Genomic DNA, 25,429 nt, shown 5'->3' on the forward strand with positions numbered 1-25,429 from the left:
CTACTAACCAGATCTGACTCTGCTTAGCTTACAAGATGAGAAAACTTTAATCCTTATGAGGTGTCAAATACGCCACTCCAGAGCAAGTCCCCTTGACCTCAATGATGTTGACTTCCGAGTAGGTGGAATGGCTAGTTTCCAATCTTTTATTTAAGGGTTTCCGGTTAGCTTGAGCTATTATTACTGTTGGAATGCAATTGCAAGAGCAGCTTTGTCTACAGACTGTGCCTCGCTTGACTTGTTTCTCGGCTTTAGGGACAGGGAAACTGGCACCTCCTTCACCTTGAACAGAAGTGGCCTCCTTTCATTGGGAGAGGCTCTAGTAAACAAGAGGCTTCCCATGACCAGGTTGAGAAAAATGCAGCACAGGAGGTGAAGAGGAGGCACCTTGGAGGAAATGGAGGCTGACTTTTTTTCAGAACTCACCGGTCAGGTCAACAAGCCTCTTGGTTGAGCAATATGCTTCTCAACTAACAATTCGCAAGCAACCTTATGTGCCAGACTAGAATGAATGCCTTTCCCTTTCCCAGTTTTGGCAGGGAAGGACACCTGCGGTTTCTAACAAGCACAGAATGCACCAGATTTCAGCAGTGACAGAATGTGAAAAGCTGGACATCACACTTCGCAGAATCACAAAGTTGGAAGAGACGACAAGAATTATCCAGTCCAGATCCCTACTATACAAATATACACAAAGCACTCTCACATTTCTAGGAAAAAGGGGAGGCGGGCAGCAACAATCCTATTAATCTTCACAGACACATTACAATCAATGCTGAAAAGCAAAACCTCCCCTTTCTAGAGTTTAGCCCTGCTATGGCTAGTTTTGTTTTTGCCAAGATCACCGAGTCTATTGTGTATTTCTTGTAGCATCTTCAAAACACAACTGATTTATGGTATATTAAGCTTCTGTGGACCAGAGCCCACTACATCAAATGCAAGAAGTGTTATCCTCAATTGTCAGATTATATATACATACACGTGGGTGATGGGGGAAAAACATATAAACAATGAGTTGAAAGCACTATAAATGCAACGGCTAGGAGTAGATCTGTGGTATTTTCATGCAGAGTCTGAAAGTATGCAAGATAATAACATGTTTGCATCTTGAGACACTAGTAACAATACTATTTCTATCCTATGATGCACTTATGTTAATTTTTGTAATATAAATACAGTAGACTCTCAGTGAACTGGAACTCAAGCAACCAGCAAAAACATTGAAGAAATAGTACTTTAAATAAAAGGCTGTTTTTTATTATACAGTAAAACAGTAAAACTGTTACATTAAGTTTGCCTTTATTTGCTTTTAATTACTGTATTTCAATATTCATATCAAGTCAATACAGTTTATGGTATGGTATAACATGGGGTATAGCATTAGTTAAGCCTATTTTAATAGTAACTCTCAAGCAACCAGAAACATTTAACCAGCATCTACCCATCCCCAAGGGTGCCAGTTTATTGAGAGTCTACCATATTTGCTGTTTTGGTCATCTTCCAATCTGATCTGCTGGCTCATTGTCACCTATTCCCTGCTGCATTCTGTTTAGGACCAAAAAGGGTAGTTTCTACACACAAGAATCAACATAAATCTGTCATCAGTAATGGCAATGTTCAAATGCCTGTCTAATCTCCCAGAACACTGTCAGTGACGTTAAGGTGGCAATTCTTGAAGAAAGGAACGTTAGAGGCAGTTTCCATCATGAAATAAATGTAAACAGTTCATCAGAGGATTTGGTCCCTGTAGTCTAAACAAAAAGTGTGGGATTTTTTTTCAAACCATATAACATGGACTAACTTTTCAAGTACACACACACATGTTAAACAGCTAGTTCATCAGTGGAATGATTTATCTGTTATCAACCAAGAAATGTTTTTGTGCTTTGCAGCTGTTGAGATTATCATTGTCATCTCTGTTTGCATTCACTGTTTACATTTGTTTACATTTGTCCCACTCTTGCCCAAGTACGAGTATAAAATCCTGCTAACTGAAGTGCCACTTCGTACATCTGATACGGTACATTCTGGTCTACAAGAGCCAATGTTATTAAAAGTTCCATAGAACAGTGTTGTTTCTGCAGCAACCTTTCCTTGTTTTTTTTTTTTATGTCTCGTATCCTATGAGAAGAGGAAGCTCTAAAGATATTTTATATTAGTTTAATTAAACAACTACAATATGTGTGGATCTGTGGAAAGAAATCACAATTCCAGTTAAGCATAAAGAAAATAGAAATGAATTTGCTGAAAAATTCCAGTATAGCCACTTAATGCTGAAGTTTTTATTTGAAATATTTTTGTTGAAGTATGGTGATGGAGTTCAGCAGAAACCTCTAACTGGAATATTGCCCCATTGGATATCAGATTTGGGCCCATTCACTTCTATGGAAGTTGTTACCTTGTTTGTTCTCTGGGGGTTGAAAAATGACTTTATTTTCACATCACAGTTGACGTATGAGAAAGGTGAACTGAGTCCTTCATGTGTACAAGTGATATTTTTAGTATCTGTAATACTTTTACTTTAATGGAAAACAAGACAGTTGGTATGTGTGTTTGCTGCAGGCTAAATGCTGATCCAAAAGAATGTTTCTGTTAGGTAGATATGGTGATTCTGAAAAGATATGATTTTGTTAAGAAAATCTGCCATTGAAAGCTTATTAAACTCGATAAGTCAACATTTGTGTCAGTTCCCATCTTACACCTGAAAAGTTTAACTGTATTCAGTGGGGCTTACCTCTGAAATAGCATACATAGGATTGCAATGTCAATGTTTCTTTAGGTAAAAAAAATCTTAAAAGCCAACTTAAAATCTTGCTTGAAATCATAGTTACATTTCAGAAGAAGGGGGTTAAAGAAGCCGATCTGATTGGTAAGATAATTTCTTTGTGCGGCAGCACTGGGTTACAACACCCCTGGGATCACATGCAGCAGCTACCAGTGAAGCAATGAGTGAGCTGTATTGTCCCTTCTGAGCCACAAAATGTCTGAGGCTACATTTTGGGTACAACTTGTGGATCATGCAATGGAAATAGTATTGGTGATCCTAAAGCTGTGTCTCAAATTGCCTACTAAGTGAAAAGAGCTGCAGTAGTTTGAGGAACTCATCTTAGACCACAAATTGCAGCTGCATGGGCATTTGTTAATAGATTGTCTGCTTTTTCTCACCTTACTGTCACAGACAGTTACTCTATATTATTTGCAATATAATTGTCAACAAGAGACACATGTTTTCTCCTGTCCACAAGCTATTTGTATTTTTCTGGTTGTGTATGCATCAAGATGTATGTACCCCCTTTCTGCTCCAGCCCAAATGTTTTAGATCAGTGGTTCTCAACCTGTGGGTCCCCAGATGTTCTGTTCTTCAACTTCCATAAACCCTAACAGCTGGTAAACTGGCTGGGATTTCTGGGAGCTGTAGGCCCAAACACTTGGGGACCTACAGAGTGAGAACCACTGTTTTAGATAGACATCATGCTGTGGGCATCAAAACCATGCAATAATTCACATATGTCTGCAGTATACTTTCGGCAATGATTTCCCCCATAGGACCTTTTTCAGAACCACCCTTGCATCACTACCACACATTTTTTTAGTTTCAATCATTTGGTCTCTCAACATAATAAATCAGACTTTTTACTGTGTACTCTGTGATTCTATGAAAAAGTGAAAATGCCTATTGCTGGAATGAGTTTTAAAGATGGAGAGTAAGGGTTCTTTTTTTAACTACACCAGTTTCTCTTCTCCACGACAGTTAGGCATTTTTCACTATTAGTAACAACCCAAGAAGCAAGAGAAGAGCAGCATTAAAGGTTTTAAAAACTCTTAACTGGCTTTCAGAAAAATCCTTTGTTAAAGGGATCCAATTTACTAATCTGGCCAATATTCCAATCATTCCTGTCTTATAAAAAGTTGTTATGGCCAGACAGTCTAAGATGTGCTGCAAGACCATGAAACTGCCTGTTGATCTTCACCCATGCTGCATGGCAGAGTTTTAGTGATCTACTGTAATGGACATTTCTATCATATGTATACATTCAGGCATTCTCTTTCGTCTTCTAGCAAAAACTATGTGGCTTGCATGCCTGTTTCTACCAAGAGTCAAAATTAACACTCACAGCTTCATGGCAGAAGATATACGTCACATGTATATGGTCTTGGATTCATCCAAAAACAAGCAAACAAACAAACAAAAACACTTGACTGTGAAAGGCATTAGCTAACAGTATAGCTCAATACAAGGCAGTTTCATACATAAGATTGTATCAACTCCAGTGATGTTTTATGCATACTGTTAGTAAATACTGTTAGTGAAATGTCTATATATTCCAGTTGCGGGTTTTGGATTTTTTTATTATAAAAAACAGTCTTTATCCCACTCATTAAAATCACATTCAAAAATCGGCAAAAAATCCATAATAATAACCCAGAGAGACAAACCAGAGATCAATATGTACAAACACTGCAAGGAAGGGGCTTCATTCCACCTCTCCCCTTCCACAGCATATCACTATGGAAGGAATGGAGGAGTCAGGTGGCTGAACAGGCAAAACTCATCACATGGGGGGAGGGGGAGGCATGCAGCAGAGGCAATCGCATGCGCTTGGGGCATGAGACTGTGGGGACGAGACCTGATCCCCAACTGAAAGCCATCCACCCCAACCCCTGCAAATGGAGGAAGGAGGAGGGGCATTGGATTAATTCAACTTGGGATTCCTCACCATCCTGTGGGAGAAATCATAACACTGCTGGGGAGGTGGTGGTGGGAGGTGCTGTTCATACAAGGCATACTGGAAGGGAGGGGAGGAATGGGCCCAGCTTTTTAAACCCAGCCTGGCCCCCTTGGCACGGAAATATTTACAGAATCCTTCAGATACTTGGGAGTTGGCACAGGGCCCCATCCAGGCTGAATTTCCAGCTACTGCATCCCCCACTCCAGCCCCAACCCCGAGAAGACTCAAGCAGCTCAGAATCTCTTTTGGCATGGTCTGCCCCTCCCTCTTTCCACAGAAACACACGGTGGGCTTTGGCAGTGGAGGCAGCAGAGTAGAGGCAGTTCTCACCCTGCCCCCTAAGAGCAGAGTAAGAGGCAACAATACAGTCTGGGCAAGTCCAATGCAGGGAACCTGTCCAGACCTGGCCTGGGGATTGCAGGGAGGACAGCTTTATACATACTCTACTGGGCCAACTGGGAGGGACATTAAAATCATCTTGAAATTTGGCACAGTAGACAAAGAACGTCTGTTCAGGCGTCAGATAGCAGGACAGCAGAGGCAAATAACTGCAATTCCTAAGGCCAGCTGCGTGAGCAGCCGCCACCCTGGGTCAGAAACGTCAGAACTGTGACAGTAGCTAGAGGGACAAAAAGAGGTTGTACATAAGGGTTAAAGTCTTGGATTTAGGAACAGGAAAGGGGAAAGAAATGGGAGTAAACCTTCACTTATGTTAGATGGGGGTTTTTTTTCTTAGAATGTAACAGTTTCAAGGCAATTCCTTATAATGTATCCCCCATGGGATAACTGAGGCCAATCCTGACAGATATGCTTATGGCACAACAGCTGCCTCACCAAGGCTCACCGAGCAAAGGTTGGTGGCAGTGAAAGAACACACACACACTCTCTGGAGTTCACGCTGCCAGAACCAGAGCACACTTCCTTCAAGATCTACTGCGGAACTGACTTCAGAGCCTGGTGCTGGATTGTAAAAGGGGTTGGAATTCAGATTGTCAAACAGATTGATCTTCGTCCTCACTAGTGTTGAGGGACTTACCACAGAAGATATGCTTTCCCACATACCACCATGTTCTGTGATGCCCCTCTTATGTGCACTAACACATGTTTGGCACTACCGGGAGGAAGTAGGAAGTGCTCAAGATGCATGACACACCTCAGAACATCTCCTTACGTTGGTCCTATTTAGAGGCAGGGATCTAAAATCCGAGCCTTGCTCAGTGGGGAACAGGTTGACTCAGGCCCACCTTACCAACCAGGCTTCTTCCCCTTAAATGGGTATCGATTCCCATGTGATGGGAGGAGGGGGGAAACCTGTCCCACACCTTCTGGATGCCCCACCCCCTCACTATACCCCAGGGGGCTGGGGTGGACGTCACAACAATCAGCAAAAAGAGACAGGAGAAGAGGGTGGGCATGGTGGACAAACCCAGCCGAATAAATTAAGGATGGGAGAGGAAGGCGAGGAGGGTCAGAGGCCGTTGGTACTGCTGCTGCTGCGCTGGATCAGCGGGACCTTGCTTAGCTCCACCACTGGAGAGCGTGGCTTGTGTTTCATTTTGGGCACCCTCTGCAGCAGCTGTTGAGCTTCCTGGTAGGCATCGCGTAGCTCCTTCTTCCACTGCACTAGCTCAGGATCACTCTGTATGGGGAAAAAGGAGGAATAACATGGAGCTTGCAGACAAAGACAAAGTGTACAAACGAACAGGCTGTTGCTTTCCATGTTTTTGCATCTCTTCTCTTTCTGTCAAGTTCCCCCCTTAATGGTAGGCACATAGATATACAAGCCAAAGAAAAACCATGGTTGTTAGTTTAGATGTCACCACAAATCCTGGTTTAAAGCAAAAATCTGAATGCATACAGCTACAACAAACCATGGGCTCAGGTTGTGGTTTGGGCTAATTAACAAATCCTTGATTTGTCAATGGAGACAGATCTGCACATTACAACAAAGTAGATTTCAAGAAATCATAATGACATGGGAGTATGGGCAAAGATTCCAGACCTATTCCTCTTTAATTTAAACCAGTGGTTCCCAACCTTTGGGAACTATGGGACTTCAACTCCCATAGTTCCTAACAGCTGGTAAGCTAGCTGGGATTTCTGGGAGTTGAAGTCCAAAACATCTGGAGGCCCAAAGGCTGGAAACCACTGGTTTAAACAAAAGTATTATCTGTTAAAATTGAAATGCCACCTGAGATAGTAGAACTTTTAAGCTACAGTATCTCTTCTATAACTTTCTTAACTAAACTAGACATAAGAGCCCATCAGAATCCTTCATTTTTTCAACTAACAAGGCTGGTTCACATTTTAGTTAATTAGAAGGACAGTGGGGTGGCGATGTTAGTCTGCCTGTGTTTATGTGCCATAGATGTCATTCATTCAGTTTACTTTCATGAAAGCAAATATTAATAGGAATATTTGCTGCCCAAACTTGCCTCGTACAGAGCTTAAACATTTCCTGATTTTACATGCAGTCTCTCTACCAAAAAAAAGTTGAATTGCAAATGCATTCTGAGGAGCCCTAGAAACCTCATCTGATTTGTTTTTAAACCTCTGGAGCATTAGTTAATAGTCAGCAATATAAAAACTCCTACTGGAATAATTGGAATTCGGCAATCTAATTTCCAAAATCCACTAAATTTAATGAGATGCAGAGAAGTGTTAACCTTGACCATAATGTTCACTTGCTTTGTGTAGACCTTGAAAAGGAGCAGCAAGGGTCTACTAAAAGGTCAGAGAGCACTTTAATAGGGTTAGCGGTAGTTGAGGTCCAACCACATAAATTGATAGTCTCACAATATGGCCAATATATGCAGCCCTGAATTTGGGAAAAATTGCAGCCCTCTAGATTTTTCAGTATAATTCCCAAAAGCTCTAGCCAATATAGTCAATGTGAGGAATGAGGGGTACTGCATTCCAGCCACAACTGGAGGGCTGCAATTTGCTCATTTCTATTCAAATGCAGCTAAATACTACAGATCTACTTACGATGTATTAGTTATTCTATTGTTATAAAGCCCATGCAAGCTCTTTAGAACATACCAAAACTGAACTAGCCTTGTAAACATAACAAGTTATTTCCTTCCTGTCCTCCTTCCCCCAAACTTCCCTTTGTCTACAGTCCACAGATTTTCAGAAAGGAACTGCAGGCCATCTTAGAAATGAGATCGAGGAGCAGGAAACACAAGTGTTCTGACCTTCCTGTTTCTGCTCTGCTAAATCTTGTATAAAAAGTAACATCACATCTTCCCCCATAGTTTTCCAAAGCTGTCCCTGTGTCAGGAGCTCCTTTTGTGCATACAAGAAATTTACATCTGCCAGCTTCAAGGAAGTACCACTCACTTTTCTCTTGACCTTATTTCACCCTACGACTGAATCATGTGTTGATACATGTAGTGGTGTAAACTAGCCATAAGTGATATAGACGTGGAGACAACCCCCTGCAATATAGGGATATGATTTTTCTTGAATCCAGATCTAGTACTACTGAGATTTAGGTCTCCAGATATAGTATTAGCATACAAACAAACACAATGAATTGCAGCATTAGACTCCTGGATCATTATCTTGCCTTGTCTATGAATTCATTAGAACAGGGTTTTTTTCAAGCCAAAATATTTCCTGACTCCTTTGGCATAACGATATCACCATCGTGATTTATTTTATAATTTTTTTGTAAGGGTGACTGAGGCAACACATCCAAAGCACTTTGAATTATCAAGAAGCATCACAGCATTGCTAATTATTATAACTACAGCCCTCCACATAAATCATACAGAGGAAAATTTCAGAATGGTGATCCATTTAATACTGTGCATGATGGGCCAAAATAAACTGTTCCAAAATACCAAGGCTGTTTTTTGACATCTATATGCTCTTCAAACTCTCTTCTTGGTGACACAACAGGGAGTAGGGAGGAAGATACTCACGTCACACTGCAGGACAAACTGTTTGCCTCCCCGAATCTTAAGCAGGATACACTTCCGGTCCTTTATCTGCGTCTCCTCTACTGACTGAATCTCTTCCATGGTAAGTAGGGATTGCTATAGTGGAATCCAAAGTTTTTGGTTTAAAGAAGTTATTTTGAGCTCCAATTTAAAAGTATGTATGTTGTGCATCCCTTGCCCATATTCAGGCAACCCGTCCACCTGGCACTACAATCCACTTCCCCGCCTGCCCACTTTTGCAAGCCAGCGCCACATTCTTGTGTACATAGATAGCTCATTCTCACTCCACTCAAACCTTTATTTTGCCCTTTCCCAGCTTGATGGTTCAAAGCTCTTCACTTACCGGGGATTCTCCCTCTCCGCGCCACTCCAAACGATTTGGGAAGAGGTAGAAGTATCGCCTCTGCCATTGAGTAAGGAAAGGATTCCCTAGCTTTGACATGTAGCCATGCATGATGCAATCCTTGCCCAGAGCATAATCTGTTCAAGAAAAGTGGGGGGGGGGGGGAAGAGAATTAAAGACAACACAAATATGAGAGCTGAGCCAGGTTCAATCATATCCAGCTGGTGGCTTCTTCCCCCCAAATAGATGGGGAAAAGTTCACAACAACTCTGTAGATAGTTTAGATTTCAATGGTCAGAGCTAGCTAACAGGAGCACTCCCAGCACTGAGCAGAGCTGCCCTGAATAAGGGAACGAGTTGGAACCTCTTGTCCCAGCAGCATAACTCACCTTCCTCGTGGCCCAGCTGCTTGTTCTTGGCTCTTTTACGGGCCTCCAGCTTGTCAGTTTCAGCATTGACTGTGTCAAACACAGTCTCTGTCACCTCTTGCTGCCAACGCTCTGAGATGGTGAGCGGAAAGTTGCGATAGAGCTCCTGGTCACTGTCCAATAGCTAGATGAGAATCAAGTTATATCACAATGTTTCCTGGATCAGAGGAATTATCACTTCTGAACATCAACTGTGTCAGTAGGAGAAGGGTGCTATTGCGCCCTCATGCCTGACTGGTGGGCATCACCTAAGCACCCGATTGTTCTCTGTGTGAAACAGGAGGCCAAGCCTTTTAATTCATTTGGCTTTGGGACACATTCTACCACATTCTATTCCAGTTCTTTTTCCTTTTCACTGATATCAGAAGTAAAGCAACTTCATTTATATGGCCCAACTTTTCTACTTCCATCTTCTACATTACTCTCCCTACTCAACTTCTTTTAGGCATTTGAAATCCTATCTCTCTTACTTTTCTGAGATACTTTTCAATCTGTTTTTCAGCTCCCTCTAGTTTCTCATTTCCACCTGGAAATGTATGTAAACCACCCAAGCAAAACCCAACTAATACCAACACCAGCAATTATAAAGGCAGGTTTTCTTTGCTCTCAAGGTGTTTTGCTGAGTCGGATAGACATTTTGTCTAAACCATGTTTCACTGCAAGCCAGCAGGCTCCAGAAATATATTATGGCTTCCTGAAACTCTGCCATTGGTTTTCTATCAGCTATGGACAATTATTAATTAAATCCTGTGGTTAACATATGTGGAGGGTGATGGAAGGAAAGAGAAGATACAGCAACCATATTACAAATAACTCTCAAACAGTAACAATTTCTCTTTGCCTGGACATCCCTCTTCAAGAAATTTTCAACCTGTTCAATGTGTGAAAATCATCATAAAAGGCCCTCCATGGGTTTAGATAGTCCTAAAAGGTAAAGATTTCCCCTTGATATTAGGTCTAGTTGAGTCGGACTCTGGGGGGTGGTGCTCATCTCCATTTTTAAGCCACCTCCTAGGTCATGTGACCGGCATGACTGCATGGAGCGCCATTATCTTCCCGCTGGAGCAGTATTGATTGATCTACTCACATTTGCATGTTTTCGAACTGCTAGGTTGGCAGAAGCTGGGGCTAACAGCAGGAGCTCACCCTGCTCCCCAGATTCAAACCACTGACCTTTTGGTCAGCAAGTTCAGCAGCTCAGTGGTTTAACCCGCTGCGCCACCGGGGGCTCCATGTAGATAGTTTTGTAGATAGTCCTACAAAACAGTAAACAGTTAATTTTTAGTTGTGATAAATGGAACCTCCGTGTTCAGAGAAAGTGTAGCTGCAAACGTTGCAAACAAAGAAGGTATAGTGATCTACAACATGCTGTCCTCCTGAAGTTTCTTCTAGTGATCTCTGAGTGGTCTAATTCAACTAATGCAATCTAGGCTGAATCATTATTCCTCATGAAAACACAGTACTGTTGCCTGAGCTTCCACAATGTGTTTTGCAACTCGCTCGATTTCTGAGTTCCTGTTTTGGAAAGAATATGGAACAATTCATTTTTTAAACTGTGATATCTTCAGGCTAGTGAAAGGAGGAGAAAGCTGAACCTGCTAAATAGAATAATAAGCTATGACTCTGGGATATAAGTCTAGGTACCTTGATTCCTTTGGTGTCCTCTTCGTCAAAAGAACCTATGTCAAAAGCATCTGCTGCATTCACCTCCCCACGTGGTGGGATCAAAGGGGGTGGGTACTAAGAAGACACAATGGCAAAAATTAGCAAAGGGTCAAAAGAGGACCCTTCCCTTCCTTGTATGGAACTTTTATTCCACCACCATCACTGGGCTTCCACCCTGGTTGCTCGGCTTACCTTCTGGAGGAAAACCATTTGCCAGTCCAGACCCTGGAAAAAGGGACTCTCCTTTACCTCAAGTGCCCTGTAGAAAACATACAACATGTAATACTGAACCTTTCCAGAGCACACAATAGTTGAACCAGGGTGACAGGGAATTTGGGGGATAACAATATATCAATTTTGGTGTCAATTGAATTATTGGGCAATTTCCCTTGAGAACTCTTCCGCTGCTCCAACAATTTATTTTAAAGGGTATCAGAAATATAGCCGCTTTTGCACCTGTTAGCTTTTACCCGCCTTTGCCTTCTTGATGTGGTGTAACTGGTTTGCATCAGAGATATACATGTAACTGTTGTGTTTTGTTGCAGTGAACAAACTGGTAATTCTGGAGGTGGCCCGGGGGGGGGGGGGGTTGCAGATTCTAGTGTACTAAAATTTTCATTTAGTTTTTTAAAGGCAAAATTATAGCTCCAGAGATATGTTTTAAATGCCTTTTGAAATTTCAGAAACTCCTGCCATGGTGGGTAGAAAAAGGGCGATTTCAGTACTCCCTTAATGCGGGAAAATAAGAGAAAATAGTGCAAACACAATAATGCAAATAAAAAAGTTTGGATTATGTATACAAGTGAATATATTTCAGGTTTAGCATTCTCAGAATCTGAATGGTGTAGCCACAAAATTTTGTTTGCACAGATATGCTTATATGCTAATGACACCTGTAGCACAAATGTGGATGGGATTAGCGTTACTTCCCCAGATTGATGTTATGAGTTAATAAGGCCTGTTCTTGCATGAGACGCAGCTAGGTCATGGTGATACAGATTCATCTTAAGTGTGTGAAACATGCTGTTTTGGATCTGGGATTATATAACTTGCTCCCTTTCCCCTCTTTTATGTTATGAAAGGGTAGAACTATGACAAAAGTGGCCACGCAGGGGATCCTTCTATAATTTCCCCTAGAAGAATTATCCTTGATAGCACAGTGTTATAAAGAGTAATAACAGCAACAGTCCCCATACAGTCCATTCTCTGGCTTCTAGGGTGACTATTAAAGGCTAGAAACTAGTTCATTTCTGAAACGTGTGAACTCTGTGATTCTTTGCATTTTGGATTCTAATTTAGATTTCATGCTGAGCAAAGCATATGGCCAAACCTGAGCTTACAAATCCCTGCTTCAAGGTCATTTAAACTGGGTGATCAGATCATGGCTTGAATCTGACCCTGAGGAATGGGGCATATAGATGAGGCTGGGAGGTCAAAGCCAGGAGCAAAATACTGGTAAAGTGGGGGCTTTTTGAAAAGACCGAACTTTCTTGTATAAATATTTCAAAATGGCAGCATATTTCTTAGTCACACTGCACCTCTTAATACATATATTGTTATAATTCATATGGGGGAAAACTGGGGGAGAAATATTTCAAACCTTGTTTTTATGACAACTAGAGCACCTGAGCATTGTTTCTTTATTACAATTAGCCCTTCATGTTCATTTGGGTTACGACTACCCAACTACTGCAAAAATTGAAAAACAATTTTCAAAACTGGGTTTTTTTTTCCTTTAGAGAACATTTCTCTATGAATTTCTAGTTCCTCCAGTGCAACTCTGTGGTGAACTTCCACCACAAGATGTTCTCACTCTAAGTCTCTAGGTCTTCCAGCTCAAAACCATGATCAGCTTCTGGTCGGATATTGGCTATAGCATCACACTGGATGATCCAGAGAGACTATATTAATCAAATCTGCAAAAGTTAAACCTACAAATGAGGAGAGCCGGCTGCATTAGAAATATTTGTAATTTGCTCTTCTGCCCTCCCCTTCCCCCCAAGCCAGGGCTCTCTTAAAGGAAGATCAAGATATATAAAATATTCTTTAAAAAATAGTTTTAAAGTATGTTTATATGCTAATGTCAGTTAGTTTTAACTATGAATTTGAAACTAGCGTCTCAAGTTTATTGTATTTTAATCTTTGTTCTATGCATTTTAATATGTATATTTCACAGAAATATGTTCTAATATATGTCTTTAACTATGTTGTGCCCCATCTCAAAGAGAGGTGAGTAACAAACAACAACAACAACGTTCACCATTCTTTCCAGATTTTGGTTTAGTGAGGGGCAGGGCTGAACTGTAGTCAGGAGAGGTGTGTGTCAAAGGTAGTCCCTTTATGTTGTGAATGGTCTGCTCTCTCTTCTATAAGAGAGTAAACTACCCTAAAACCCTAGCCTACTTGGACAGCTTCCACTGCTCTTGCACACCCTTCACAACTCCTGGGTGGGAGACTCACCCGCGGCCCATACAGCCCAGGCGACGGTTGACATCTCTCTGAAGCAGTCCCTCCAGCAGAGTGCGCAGCTCAGGGGAGAAGGAATCTGGCAGCTCCACAGCCTATGAGAAAGAAGAGGTCGGGATTAGATAACGATGATTGGGTGGGCTGAGGGAGGCAGGATGTAAAACCCAAGATGAAATGGTGTTGGAAGAAAAAGAAGTGTTGCAGGAACTCTACAAGAAATTGCGAGGCATCATTCCAACTGTTGTATCTCAGGGTGAAAGCTGTGAAGAATGATTGGCCAATTTATTCATTCAGATTGGACAAGACCTCTTATTCTAGAAGCCCAAGGAAATTCCACAAAAAAGGCCGCAGGTTACTTGCATCCAGCAGCACTATAGTTATTATTCTGGTCAGAGGAGTAGATGAGAGACAACAAGCTAATCTTGGATTGGGAAACCATGGCTCAAGAATCAGCCAGAAGTCTGCATGCTGCAGGCTGTTCCTTACTTTTGTGAAGTGCCCTTTCGGAAGTCATTTCCTATTCTGCTCCAAGGAAAGTAGGGAGGGAGGGAGGGTAGGGAAGACAAAATGAAGAAACAAGAAAGAAGGAAAGCTATGATATCTTGCAAACTCAAGCACCTTTGGTTCTGACCACCATTACCTACCACTGGTAGAGGTCACCAGTTGACCTTCCATGTGGATTAAAGGTTATTTGCAGGGAAAACAGTTCCCTATTCATGAGCTCACAGAACTTCAAATGAAAGAGGAAGCAGTTTTAGATCAGCCATCAACCTTGCATTTGCACACATATCATCCCTTATCTTCAACAGACAGAGGTTTTACTGTTCACCTGTTTGATATTTGCCTACAAGCATAGTTATTTTTTCCATCATTCACTTCATACAACAGAACCACCACAGCAGTTCATAGCAAATACCCAGTTTCTCCTAAATGCCTTGCCCTGTATCCCTCCCTTCCCGGTTTATCTTGATGTTTCTAAAAGCCTGTCAAATAGGCAGCGGATGCATCACAATCCCAGTGGATCGTGATGATGTGCATCATCTCGCCCTTTTCACTTTTCCCCTTGCTGTCAGCATTACCTAGTTCTTTTGTGTGCAAAAGGGCTGTGGGAGGGATTTTACATCCTCAATTAATCTAAGCTCTAATGATCAGCCTGGAAGGAGAATGAAATCTAATTTTCTATAAGAGCAGCAGAGGGAGCAGAAATAGCTGCTACTGCTCTTGAAACCACCCCAAAAGCATCCATTCGGCAGGCTCTCCCCATACTGTATCAATCAGATTCTGTGCGTCAATAGTAAATAGTTTCAGCCATGCTAGCGGTAAACAGCAAAGTTGCACACTGAGATCTTTCCTTGACTACTACATCCAGGGAATCTCAATGGTCAAAGATTCAAATGGCACTCCTGTCTGACTTTGAATTAACATGGAGGGCACTAAGACACTAGAAAGCCAGAGTCTCTATTCTTCTTCAGCCATGGACAATCACTGCACAACAAGGTTACCTTCTGAAAGATGTGAAGGCACACAACAACATGCTTTGCCCCTCAAGGCAACTTCCTGTGCCATTTTGTTTCATGGTAGAAACCACTTTAAGGACATACAGCTCACTTCTATGATGGCTTCACCAAATATCCAAATCTGTATTATTTTCAGTGGCAGTGAAAACTTGTGTCAGTACAGAATCACATAAAAATAGACAGAAATATGTTTCTGCTTGCTCCCACTATTTATTTATTTTTATTTGCTGCATTTTCACTCCACTCTAGCTCAATCCTGAAGAGGACTCAAAGCGGCTTCCAAATTGGCACCAATTCAATGCCAGAATAGACATAAACATACAAATACAATATACATTATACATTCAAATCAATAAAAAATCATAAAAGTATAACAAGCAATATATTAAGTAAACTGTTAAATGCACAAAAACCCAAAATCGTAACCTAGGAGCCATTCCAATTATATTTCAATCACTTCATAGCTGCCTATTGCACTGTGCTACTCGCTGACCGCTACCCGATCTCATACCACAACACAGAACCACCCAATTAAGCTAACAGACAAAAGGAAGCATTATTTAACCAAGTTAATGCAGAGAATTCACTGTCACAGGACATAGTAATGGTCACAGCCTTACAACTTAAAATATATAGAGAGGGGGGCAGATAGGTAAGTTTATCAGTAGCTATTAAGAGATGATGTGCTGTTGTGAGCCTTCAAGTCATTTCTGGGTTATGGTGACCCTAAGATAAATCTAAAATATCATTTTCTTGGCAGAATTTGTTCAGAGTGGGTTTTGCCCTTGATTTCCTCTGAGGCTGAGAGCTTATGAGTTGCCTAAAGTCCCCCAGTGGATTTTCAAGGCTGAGTGCAGATCAAACCTCTATACCACATTAACTCTATAATTGATCTCTATGGCTGATCCATACAATTGGACATAAGCTCTTGACTGAAGTGTCAATAAAAAGGGAACATGCATTAACTGTAAAGGTCTGGTTGGCCACTCTTTGAAATGTTGGATTAGATCTTTGACGTGAACCAGGAAGACTTGTGTTACATTCTGCTGGACCTTTTATAATGATAGTTTTTATTCTAAACAGGATACCAATTAAGAGAAAGTGCTATTTCATCATTATGAGCCATTCTGAATTCCATCTTGGAAGAAAGGTGGGATATAAATTCAGAAAAAATAAATAAAATAGATAAAATATTACATTATCTATCATTTCCTTTACTCCCACTATTCTGGTGTGCCATTGCTCATGTAGGCAAAATGGCACTTCCCTTGAACAAAATGGTGGCATAAACGTATCAGACAAGACCTCACAATTTTCAGAAATACCAAAGGGAAAAAGGAGGGAGGGCTGATTTCAGTGGATGAAAGTGGAAGGAACCTAAAATATTCTATTGGGAACTGAACTAGAATTTGCTTTATAGACATAGAATATCGTCTGCCTGGTAGGGCAGCCAAGTGGACAGGAATAAAACATCACGGAGGACACAGCATGGCTGATTGCAGCAATGAACAGAAGTTCGCCTTTATCCCACTTGTTTAGTTATATAAACTACTGTAAACACTTCAAATGTGTAAAGTGATCTACAGTTCAAAATCCCCATACCAACTTGATGCTTAGATGCTTGATGCTGCCTAAGAGTATAGTATAGGTTTCTTCTCTAGAGGGTTTTCAAGCATAAAAAAAATTCCACCTAAACATTAGGAAGAATTTATTGACCATAAGAGCTGTTCAAGAGTGGAATGTGCTGCCTAAGAGTATAGTATAGGTTTCTTCTCTAGAGGGTTTTCAAGCAGAGGCTGGATGGCCATCTGTCGGGGGTGCTTTGAGTCTGTGTTTCTGCATGACAGGGGGTTACACTGGATGGCCTTTGGGGTTTTTATTTTTATTTTTTTTTAATTTATTTTTTATGGCCTTTGGAGATTCGCAGTTCCATTTTACAGACTTGACAGTGGTGGTTATGCTATGGCACCTCAGCTAGAATTTGAGCCTGGATTTCTTAAACATTAGTCAAGTTCTCTTCTCTCAAGGCTTTTTACTTATTGAAATCCACATGCCAAAGAGTTTCACAGCTTGTTTTTATTTCAGAACCAGGTACCACTCTTCAGGCCAAGGTCAAGGAGCTGGAATGCATCTCAGTTGCCCACTGCAGCAATGGGCAGGGGGAGGCAAAGGTAGTGGTTTTTGTTCCTGTTGTCCTTCAATTCATTTCTGATTAATGACAACCCTAAAGCGAACCTATAATGGGGTTTTCTTTGTAAGACTTGTTCTGAGTTGGTTCGCCTTTGTGCTCTTCTGAGGTTGTGATAGTGTAACTTGTCAAATGTTATACAGGAGTTTCATGACTGAGTGAGGATTTCAATCTTGGTTTCTAGAGACCTAATCCAACACTCTAACTAATACGTCATGATGAATCTCAAGGCAATGGTGGGAAAAAGCAACTCTTCATACAATTGGCCATGGTGACAACAGAGCTTGGAAAAGGAGTTTTGTTTAGTTTTCCTTCTCACGGCTCCAAGTACTGCAGGTTGCTATAAGAAGGGAGATGTGTACCAGTCTCCAAGGAAACGGCTAACAGAAGAAAGAGCGGGACATAAGGATCTGTGACTGACCAGACAATTTCACCCAACTCTGTCTCCTTCAGCCTTGCTCATTTCTCATTCCACAAGCAGAAGCAGCTCCTAACCCTGGGATTGGATTGCCCATGCATACAGTAAGATAATCATGTGAAATCAATAAAAAAGATTAGCTGTCGTAACCCTTCTTTGATGTCAAGAGCCTGGAAGTTACTTTTAGTACTATGGTTCCCTTAATCCCCAGCCAGCTGGCTGGGAAATTCCAAGGAAGTAACTTTTTAAAAAAATGAATCTTAAAGATATATATTCTATTAACAGTGATCTGAGCCCAGCCCAAGCACCACATCTGAACAAAACCTGAAGACATTTGTATTCTGAAATTCTGCAGCCGATATACATTTCCAAGTGTAGAAACAGACACAATAGGATAGGAACATATTGAACAAGAGCTTTTTATTGAATTCTCTACGGGACACCTTTAGCCTGAACTGCTTGATGGCTGGGCCACTTTGGCAAGGCTGCTCTGCCAAACAATTATCACTATGTTGAAATGAATAGCATCTGTTCATTGTCTCCACAAGTTCTCTGGGCAAAGGAATTACTTTGTTACGCCTCTTCTGTTTAGTTATGTTGAGTATGTTGCTTAAAATAGGAAGTGCCCAATCAATTGAGGTTCTGAAGGCAATAGTATTGCAAGAAAACCCTAAAGCTAGTTGTGGGTAATATTATCTCCATGCCCCTCTCTCCCCTCCCCTCCCCACACAATCACATTCCATTGAGCCAGCCAGCTAATTAAAATGGACTCTGGAATTCACACACACACGCACATGCACACATATATCTCAAACTAAAGTTTTAGAATATTTGATTTGGAAGGGAAATTATGTAGATCCAGGACATGAGAACATTTTAACAAAATATTTTAGCGAAATTCTAAGTAGTGAAAGAGGTAATTGCCAAAAGCAAAAACAGGGAAGTCCCTAGGTTACAAACATAATGACTTCCATATGACTCATAGTTAAGAACTGGGGTGAGACAAGAGGAAGTGAGACGAAATCTACCCCTAGGAAGGAAAGTTCACTCCTGTAAGAGTTATAGGAAAAAGGTGTCTCCACTGAGGCTTTATCACCAATCCTCATTTCCATGACAAGCCAAAATTTTCAAAATCCAATTGCTACATGGACAGAAAATGAGGTGAAATCTTCTGAACAGGGGCACAGACAGAAAAAACAAATGTTACCGGGATGTTAACCCTCCCTATGCAATCCAAAATTTTAAAAATGTCTTGACTATAGTTACATTTTAAAAAATGTACCTGATACGGAACCTATTTAGTCCATAACGCGAGCACTGCCTGTAATCAGAAAGATGTCCCAAGACCTGTCATGCAGGAATACAGTATAACAACAGGCCAACCTAGATGCTGACTTCTGGAGTCATGGCTCTGTCTTTCCATGTCAGAGGAGCTACTGTAGTTGTGGAGGGAAGAAGAGACTTTGGGGACCCAAATGAATAAAAAGCACACAGCTCAATGCTGGAGGAATTTAGGATCAAGATTGATCCTCCACTGAACTTGAGAGATAAAAACAGCTTACCATAGTGAGTGTCATGCGGTCGATCTCATGTTTATCCTTAGTCTTGTGCTGCCGAAAGGGGCTATGCCTGCATTAAGAGAAAGGGAAGTGTCAAAGGAGATGTCCATTCTTATGCACCCCCTCAAAAATTCTCTTTCAGTTGCTGAACCTTGAAGTGACAAGCCCTCTAAGCCTGCATCCACTTCAACAACAGCTCCCTCTGCCATTCTTATCTCTCCCCCACCACCAACCCGTCCCAGGAGCACTTCTCCACCTTGGACTTTCACTCATGATACCCACTTACCCCCTCAGGAGTTTGAACAGCATGCAGCCAAGAGAGAACCAGTCAGCACTGCTATCATAGGCTACACCCTTCTGGAGCACTTCTGGTGCCATGTACCCATGTGTGCCTCTGCAGGAGATGGAATAAACTATGTGTTAGGGAGAGAACAGCACCAAGGTTGGAGGCTCCCAACATAATGAAATGCAGGTCTTGACCCATTTACATGGGAAAGATTTTCAGAATGAAATGGGAACACATGTAGCTGCAGGAGGATATAGGTAATAATTCTTTTTTACACTGTACTGTGGAACTTTAATCGTGAACAGCAAGAATTTTCTCTCCATGAAAGTCTAAATCAAAGCTGCTTCAACTGGAAACTGCATGTCCCCTGAAATAGCATTATTGTCCACTCAACAAAACAAATGGCCATTCTAGCCTGAGAATAAAAATATTTGTGCAGGTTGATATGTAGATCAGCCCACTTTATCCAACCCAGCAGCCCAAGGCCCTCTTCACATAGAGCTCTACGAGTAGAATGACCAAAGGATGAAAAAGGCCTGAGGGACTCATACAGCAGATTCCAAAATTATAGGTTATGTTTTTAGACCTCCATGCATAAAGATCATGGCACAGACACTAAATTCCAGCCTATGGGTTCTAGAAAGGCCTGGAGTAGGCATACTAGAGCAGTATCTATGTGGCAAATACTGGAACAATTACTTAAACAGACTAGGGGAAGCTCTGATGATTCTGAGATAGAAGTAGAAGTGAGAGTATTTCCACATTCATAGTCTCACTACTCCAGTTAGGGGACAGGCAACTGAAGAGCAGATTAGTGGTTGAGGGACCAGATCCTTTCCAAATAGGAGCCGCCCATTAGAGCTATAAGGTGTTCTGGAGAAGCCCATCTTTGTCCCACCTCCTTAAAATGCTTGTTTGGTGAGAATAAAGTGGAGGGCCTTCTCAGTGGCTGTTACCAAACTTTGGAATTCCATTCCTTATCATTGTTCTCCTTCTGTCAGCAAGTGAAAACATTTTTATGCAATTGGCGTTTTAAAAACAGACTAGGGTAAGCTTTTAATGCTGTGTAGTGCTGTTTTTAAGGTTTGCACATGATATTTTAATGATTTTAATGTTTACTGCTTTAACTTTATTGATGATTTAATTGCTTTTAATAATTGTTTTATCTATACTTCTATTAAGGATTTTACATAGTTTTTGATCTGTATATTTTTAAATATGTTGTTAGCTGCCTTGAATGCAGGACATAAATGAACAACAAGAATACTCACACACTGGCATGAGGCTTTTTCTTGGAAAAGTCACAGGCAAGCCCCAGATCTGAGATGCGCACATGGCCAAATTCATCCAGCAAGATATTGGCAGGCTGCAGGAACAGGGGGGACGGCGGGGGGACGACAACAAGAAATAAAAGTTACAGGGAAAGTGGAGTTTGGGTAGGGAGCAGAACATCTGACAACTTCCTCCATTAAATCAGTATGAGGCCTCTCGAGCTTTGGCCAAACACATGAAGACAAAGATCTAAGTAAAAACTGAAGACAAACATTATGCGATTGTGACACAGCTCCCATTCAGAGGTTGCTTTTCTTCACAATGTAACAAAATGTGCCACAGGAGTGTTCATTGGTCCTTCATTTCTCTCTCATTATCAGGACTCCAAAGATTGAATGGCAAACATGTAAATCAGGAAGATTTTACTACAGAGCAGTTCCTCAGTAATTTAAAATGGCAAGTAGCCTCCCAAAGTACAGGATACTTCTTCTTTCAGAAACCTTATCTTCAGGGTGAAAGGCTAAGAATAAAGGAAGGTCTGAAATGTTGGTAGCGACGGGGTTTAGTAGCACCTCCTTCCCAACCCGCTCACAATTTTACTCAAGGAAAGAGATAGAACATCCTCTAGGGTTACACAAATCAAGCATGCAGCTTTTATTACAAGCAACAACTATGATTCAAAGAGTGGGCGTCAAAAGGCTTAATAATCCACAGTATCAAATCCCAAGGTATTTTGTGCAGCAGTGCACTTTATCGTGGATATGAGGAACATGTTCTGCTTCCCTTGGCAGAACTATATGCACTTATATTTTCAAGTCTCTTTTGTCTGAAGAAGCAGAGGATAGACATTCTCCCCATAATGTCTGAGCTGACTGTACAACTGTGTTTTCTCTATGGGTGAGACAGTGGTGCTGAAGGATCCCGATGCTGAAGACACTACCAGGCTCATTTTAAAGGAAAATATGACTGTGAAAATGTGGGGTTGGTGCTATTGAGCCACGAAACAGTGGCTTTGACTGGGTTAAGTCTGGCTGGAGGGATGTGCATGCTCACCTTCAGGTCCCGATACACCACAAAGCGGTTGTGCATGTGCTCCAGCCCCAGAATGATCTCTGCTGCATAGAAACGCATCTCAACCTCAGAGAAAACCCCATGCTGAGAGAGGTGATAATGTAGGTCACCCCCTGCAGGAAGCAGAAAAGAGACCATGTGAAGCATACAACTTGGACATGAACAAAGATAAGAAGCAGAGAGGTAACAATGGGAGCTGGGAGGTTGCTTAGAGAAGGACATGGAGGAGGAGGAAGAAGAGGAGGAGGAGGAGGAAAAGAAGAAGGGGGCACCTACAGGTAGGATTTTGGCTCTCACCATTCATAAGGTCCAGGATGAAGCTGAGCTTGTCAGGTGTTTGGAAGGCATATGACATGCACACGATGAAGGGGCAATCCTAATAGAGACATGAGGAATAACGTCACAACAGAAAAAAGGGGGGAAATGAATCACAAAATATGCATGTGCAAACATGTGAATGATTTTCTTGTTACATGTTGTGTGCCATCTCTGCTCACACCCATATCGCACTTTGTCTATGTCTTGCTGCCTATTCTAGACTCCCCTTCTTCAGTCTCCAATACACCCAGGCACATGATGGCTATATACTACATTCTCCTACACACACACACACACACACACACACACACACAATAATGAGAGATTGGGTTGTGCAACATAGCACCCAAGCTTCTGCCCCACACATGAATGCTGCCTCTTCCATTTGTTGTCTCGTCCTTTAACCCTTCACTCCCATTCTGTCATTTCTGCAGTCTGCTTTGCACCAACTCCTACACAGTCATCACACAATCTTCCTGCTTCTCTCCCTCCCTCTCTGAAACACACACACACACACGTCATGAACACCCACAGTGGGCTTCCACCTCCTTTTGTGCAGATTACACATCAAGCCACCTTCCTGCTCCCCCCTCCACTGTGTATTCCATGTACTTCACATGCCCTGCTCCTGCCTTCACTCTCATTGCACAGCCTCTCCTCCCCTTTCCTGCACAGAATATTCACTGCGCTGCCTACACACATCCCAGCCCTGCTGCCAGTTTACTGCAAGCATCACACTTCCAGCCACATGCTCAGTGCCACCTCCTGCACACATTGTCCTCCCTCTGAATGGGCTGACATGTTTCTCAAAACACCTGCCGTGACTCTACTGTCATTATCCTGCATTTAGCCACAAGTAAAATCCATATGTCTCTCAATGTATTTTGTCACCTATTGTTCCCTCTCCTGTAGCAAGTTGCCCTACTGGCCAGATTTGGGGTTTGCCTATCTTCCCCAACTCCAGCTGCTTAGGACAGTCAAACTCACCCCAGTGCTGACAAGGGACAGCATGATGCGCTCATTCAGAGCAAGTGTTTCCCCCTGTTTCATCTTAATTCGCTTCTTATCCAGACACTTCATGGCATACCTGTTGATAAAAAGAGGATGCAACAATCTATGGTCATATCCCTGCTAGATCTCATTGGTGATGCTCCTATGTGAGAAATCATTCTTGTTGATGCCCATTCATCCACAACAATCTGAATACCCAACCCCAGGGACCCACTGCATGCCTTTCCATTCTGTAGTTTCACAGTAACACTGCACACCTCCACCAGCCTGAACAGAATATTGACTTCTTGCTGTGACTGCATCAGGCTCCTCCAAACTCTACAGCTTTTCACAGGTAACTATCTACTATAGACATCCCTATGGTGGCTTCTATGATTCTGTGAGCCTCCTCACTTACCTCTGTTTCACCCATCAACAGTAACTGCTTATCCTGCTAATGAATGGATTAAATCTGTTTCTATCCTGGCTGATAAATTCTCCTGCCACTTCTCAGTAAGTAAAAGGCAAAAAGAACACTCTGAGTTTCACTTAGTAGAACAGCAGCTCAGATGAATAAATTTAGAGAGGAGTCACTGATCCAAATTGTTAATCCACTATTTTCCCTACATTGGGGGGACTGTGGGGAAAGGTATAGTTTTAGGGAAATTAAGAATTTTCTCAAGTGATGTATAAAGGAGCTTTATCTCAAGAAGGTCCTTGATCTATCCATGGTCTCTCCGTGCCTGGCATGCCAGGAGATAACTGTAGTGTAGCTTTACTTGAGAGATCATGGAGGCTCAAATTATACTTCTCCACATACAAGTATTCTTTCCCTACTGCACTCTCTTGTCTTCAGTCCTTTTTCGTTTATGGTGACTGGGATAGAGAATGCTATGTGGTTACTGAAAGGAAAATGAAATCCTGGGGCCAGAGTGAGTGGAGGACTATCTCTCTCAACACATCTTTGCCTGGAAATTAAGATCTTTAAGGAGAGGCCTTCTGGTGACTACTGGATACAGGATCTCCTTGGTGATGGCATCCTATTTATAGAATGTGCTTTTTGAACACCTGCATCAGGTGCTTGTGTTGCTAACTTTTAGATACCAGATGACAATTGTTTTGGCCTTTAAAGCTTTTTAAATGACATCTGTTTCCCCATTTTGCCTCTTGTTTAAAGGGCTCCCACTTCATTTTTGTTTTGTTTTGTTTTTACTACATATTATTGTTTGGTTTCACTGTTCTGCCAGCTGCCTTGAAATTTTAGTGAATGAATAAACTCTGTAACTACACAGGCAGGCATTGTTTTCACAAACACTTCATACACTGCTTGGATGGCTCTGCACTAGCATTGTCTCTGTGTCTCCAGTAAACAGAGACAAGCTGGTAAAATGACTCTGAGAAGACTGTTTGCAGCTGGGCTAAGAGTGGCAACAGTGAAGGAGGGAGAGTGGCAGCTTACACTGGTGTTGACGACCAGCTGATTTCGAGTCAACATGGTGTAGTGGCTGGACTCCAGGGACCAATGTTTGAATCCTCACTTGTCAGTGTAAACCCACTGGGTAGCAATGGGCAAGTTACATGGTCAGAGGAAGGCAAAAGCCAAGCTCTCTAAGCAAATCTTGTCTTTAAAAAGCCATATTAGGTTTGCCTTAGGGTCACCATGAGCTGGAATAGACTTAGAGGCACACAACAACGACTACTTTCACTGCAGTGAAGGAGAAATGCTTCTTCACATAGTGGTAAGTTGCATAAGAGTGTATCTAAATAGACAGAGACACTGCAAAGAAAGCATGTCCAGAGAATTCCCCTCGACTGGAAAATGCTGCCTTGTCTGCTGGGAGGAAATAATCCCAGGTATTGATTGTCCATCCCTGCAAGGCCTGTTCCCACAGGATTCTCATAAAAAATTACATTTTGCCTGTGTCTGCTTTTCGGCAGCCGTAGACCTCCCCAAAGCCGCCACGCCCAATGATCCGGTGGACGCTGAAGTCATTCATGGTCAGCTGGATCCCACAAGACAAATAATTTAAAAAAAAAGAGGAGAAAGAGGAGAACACAAAACGTTACCATGCTATGAAGACCATTTGGCCCCCTAACATTGTAGCAGCAATACAGAGGTCTCTTGATGGTCTTAAGCTTACAGAACGCTAGCTTAGTATTCCCAGGTGTGAACTGCCTTTTGCCCCATCCCCGCTTTCCTCATCTCCTTTCACCTCCCTACCTCTTAAATC

The 25,429-nt window shown here is 41.9% G+C and overlaps 1 protein-coding gene across 1 annotated transcript in view; it reads right to left on the minus strand.

Annotated features, from left to right (window-relative positions):
• Positions 1-4,329: 4,329 nt before the first annotated feature.
• The window catches only part of GRK2 (G protein-coupled receptor kinase 2), a 43,301-nt gene continuing 22,201 nt past the window's right edge, over positions 4,330-25,429 (minus strand). Inside the window, exons 8-21 of the mRNA XM_060772143.2 lie at positions 25,110-25,201; positions 23,196-23,295; positions 22,188-22,266; positions 21,873-22,003; positions 20,819-20,913; positions 19,548-19,655; positions 19,265-19,331; positions 13,574-13,674; positions 11,306-11,372; positions 11,093-11,188; positions 9,410-9,572; positions 9,021-9,157; positions 8,660-8,773; positions 4,330-6,369 (exon numbers count right to left, since the gene is read on the minus strand). Of these exons, the coding sequence (XP_060628126.1) occupies positions 6,199-6,369; positions 8,660-8,773; positions 9,021-9,157; positions 9,410-9,572; positions 11,093-11,188; positions 11,306-11,372; positions 13,574-13,674; positions 19,265-19,331; positions 19,548-19,655; positions 20,819-20,913; positions 21,873-22,003; positions 22,188-22,266; positions 23,196-23,295; positions 25,110-25,201 (1,521 nt within the window). The 3' untranslated portion in view covers positions 4,330-6,198. The remainder of the gene's footprint in view (positions 6,370-8,659; positions 8,774-9,020; positions 9,158-9,409; positions 9,573-11,092; positions 11,189-11,305; positions 11,373-13,573; positions 13,675-19,264; positions 19,332-19,547; positions 19,656-20,818; positions 20,914-21,872; positions 22,004-22,187; positions 22,267-23,195; positions 23,296-25,109; positions 25,202-25,429) is intronic.

This window comes from Anolis sagrei, chromosome 1 (genome assembly GCF_037176765.1).
Source record: "Anolis sagrei isolate rAnoSag1 chromosome 1, rAnoSag1.mat, whole genome shotgun sequence".
Lineage (NCBI taxonomy): Eukaryota > Metazoa > Chordata > Lepidosauria > Squamata > Dactyloidae > Anolis > Anolis sagrei.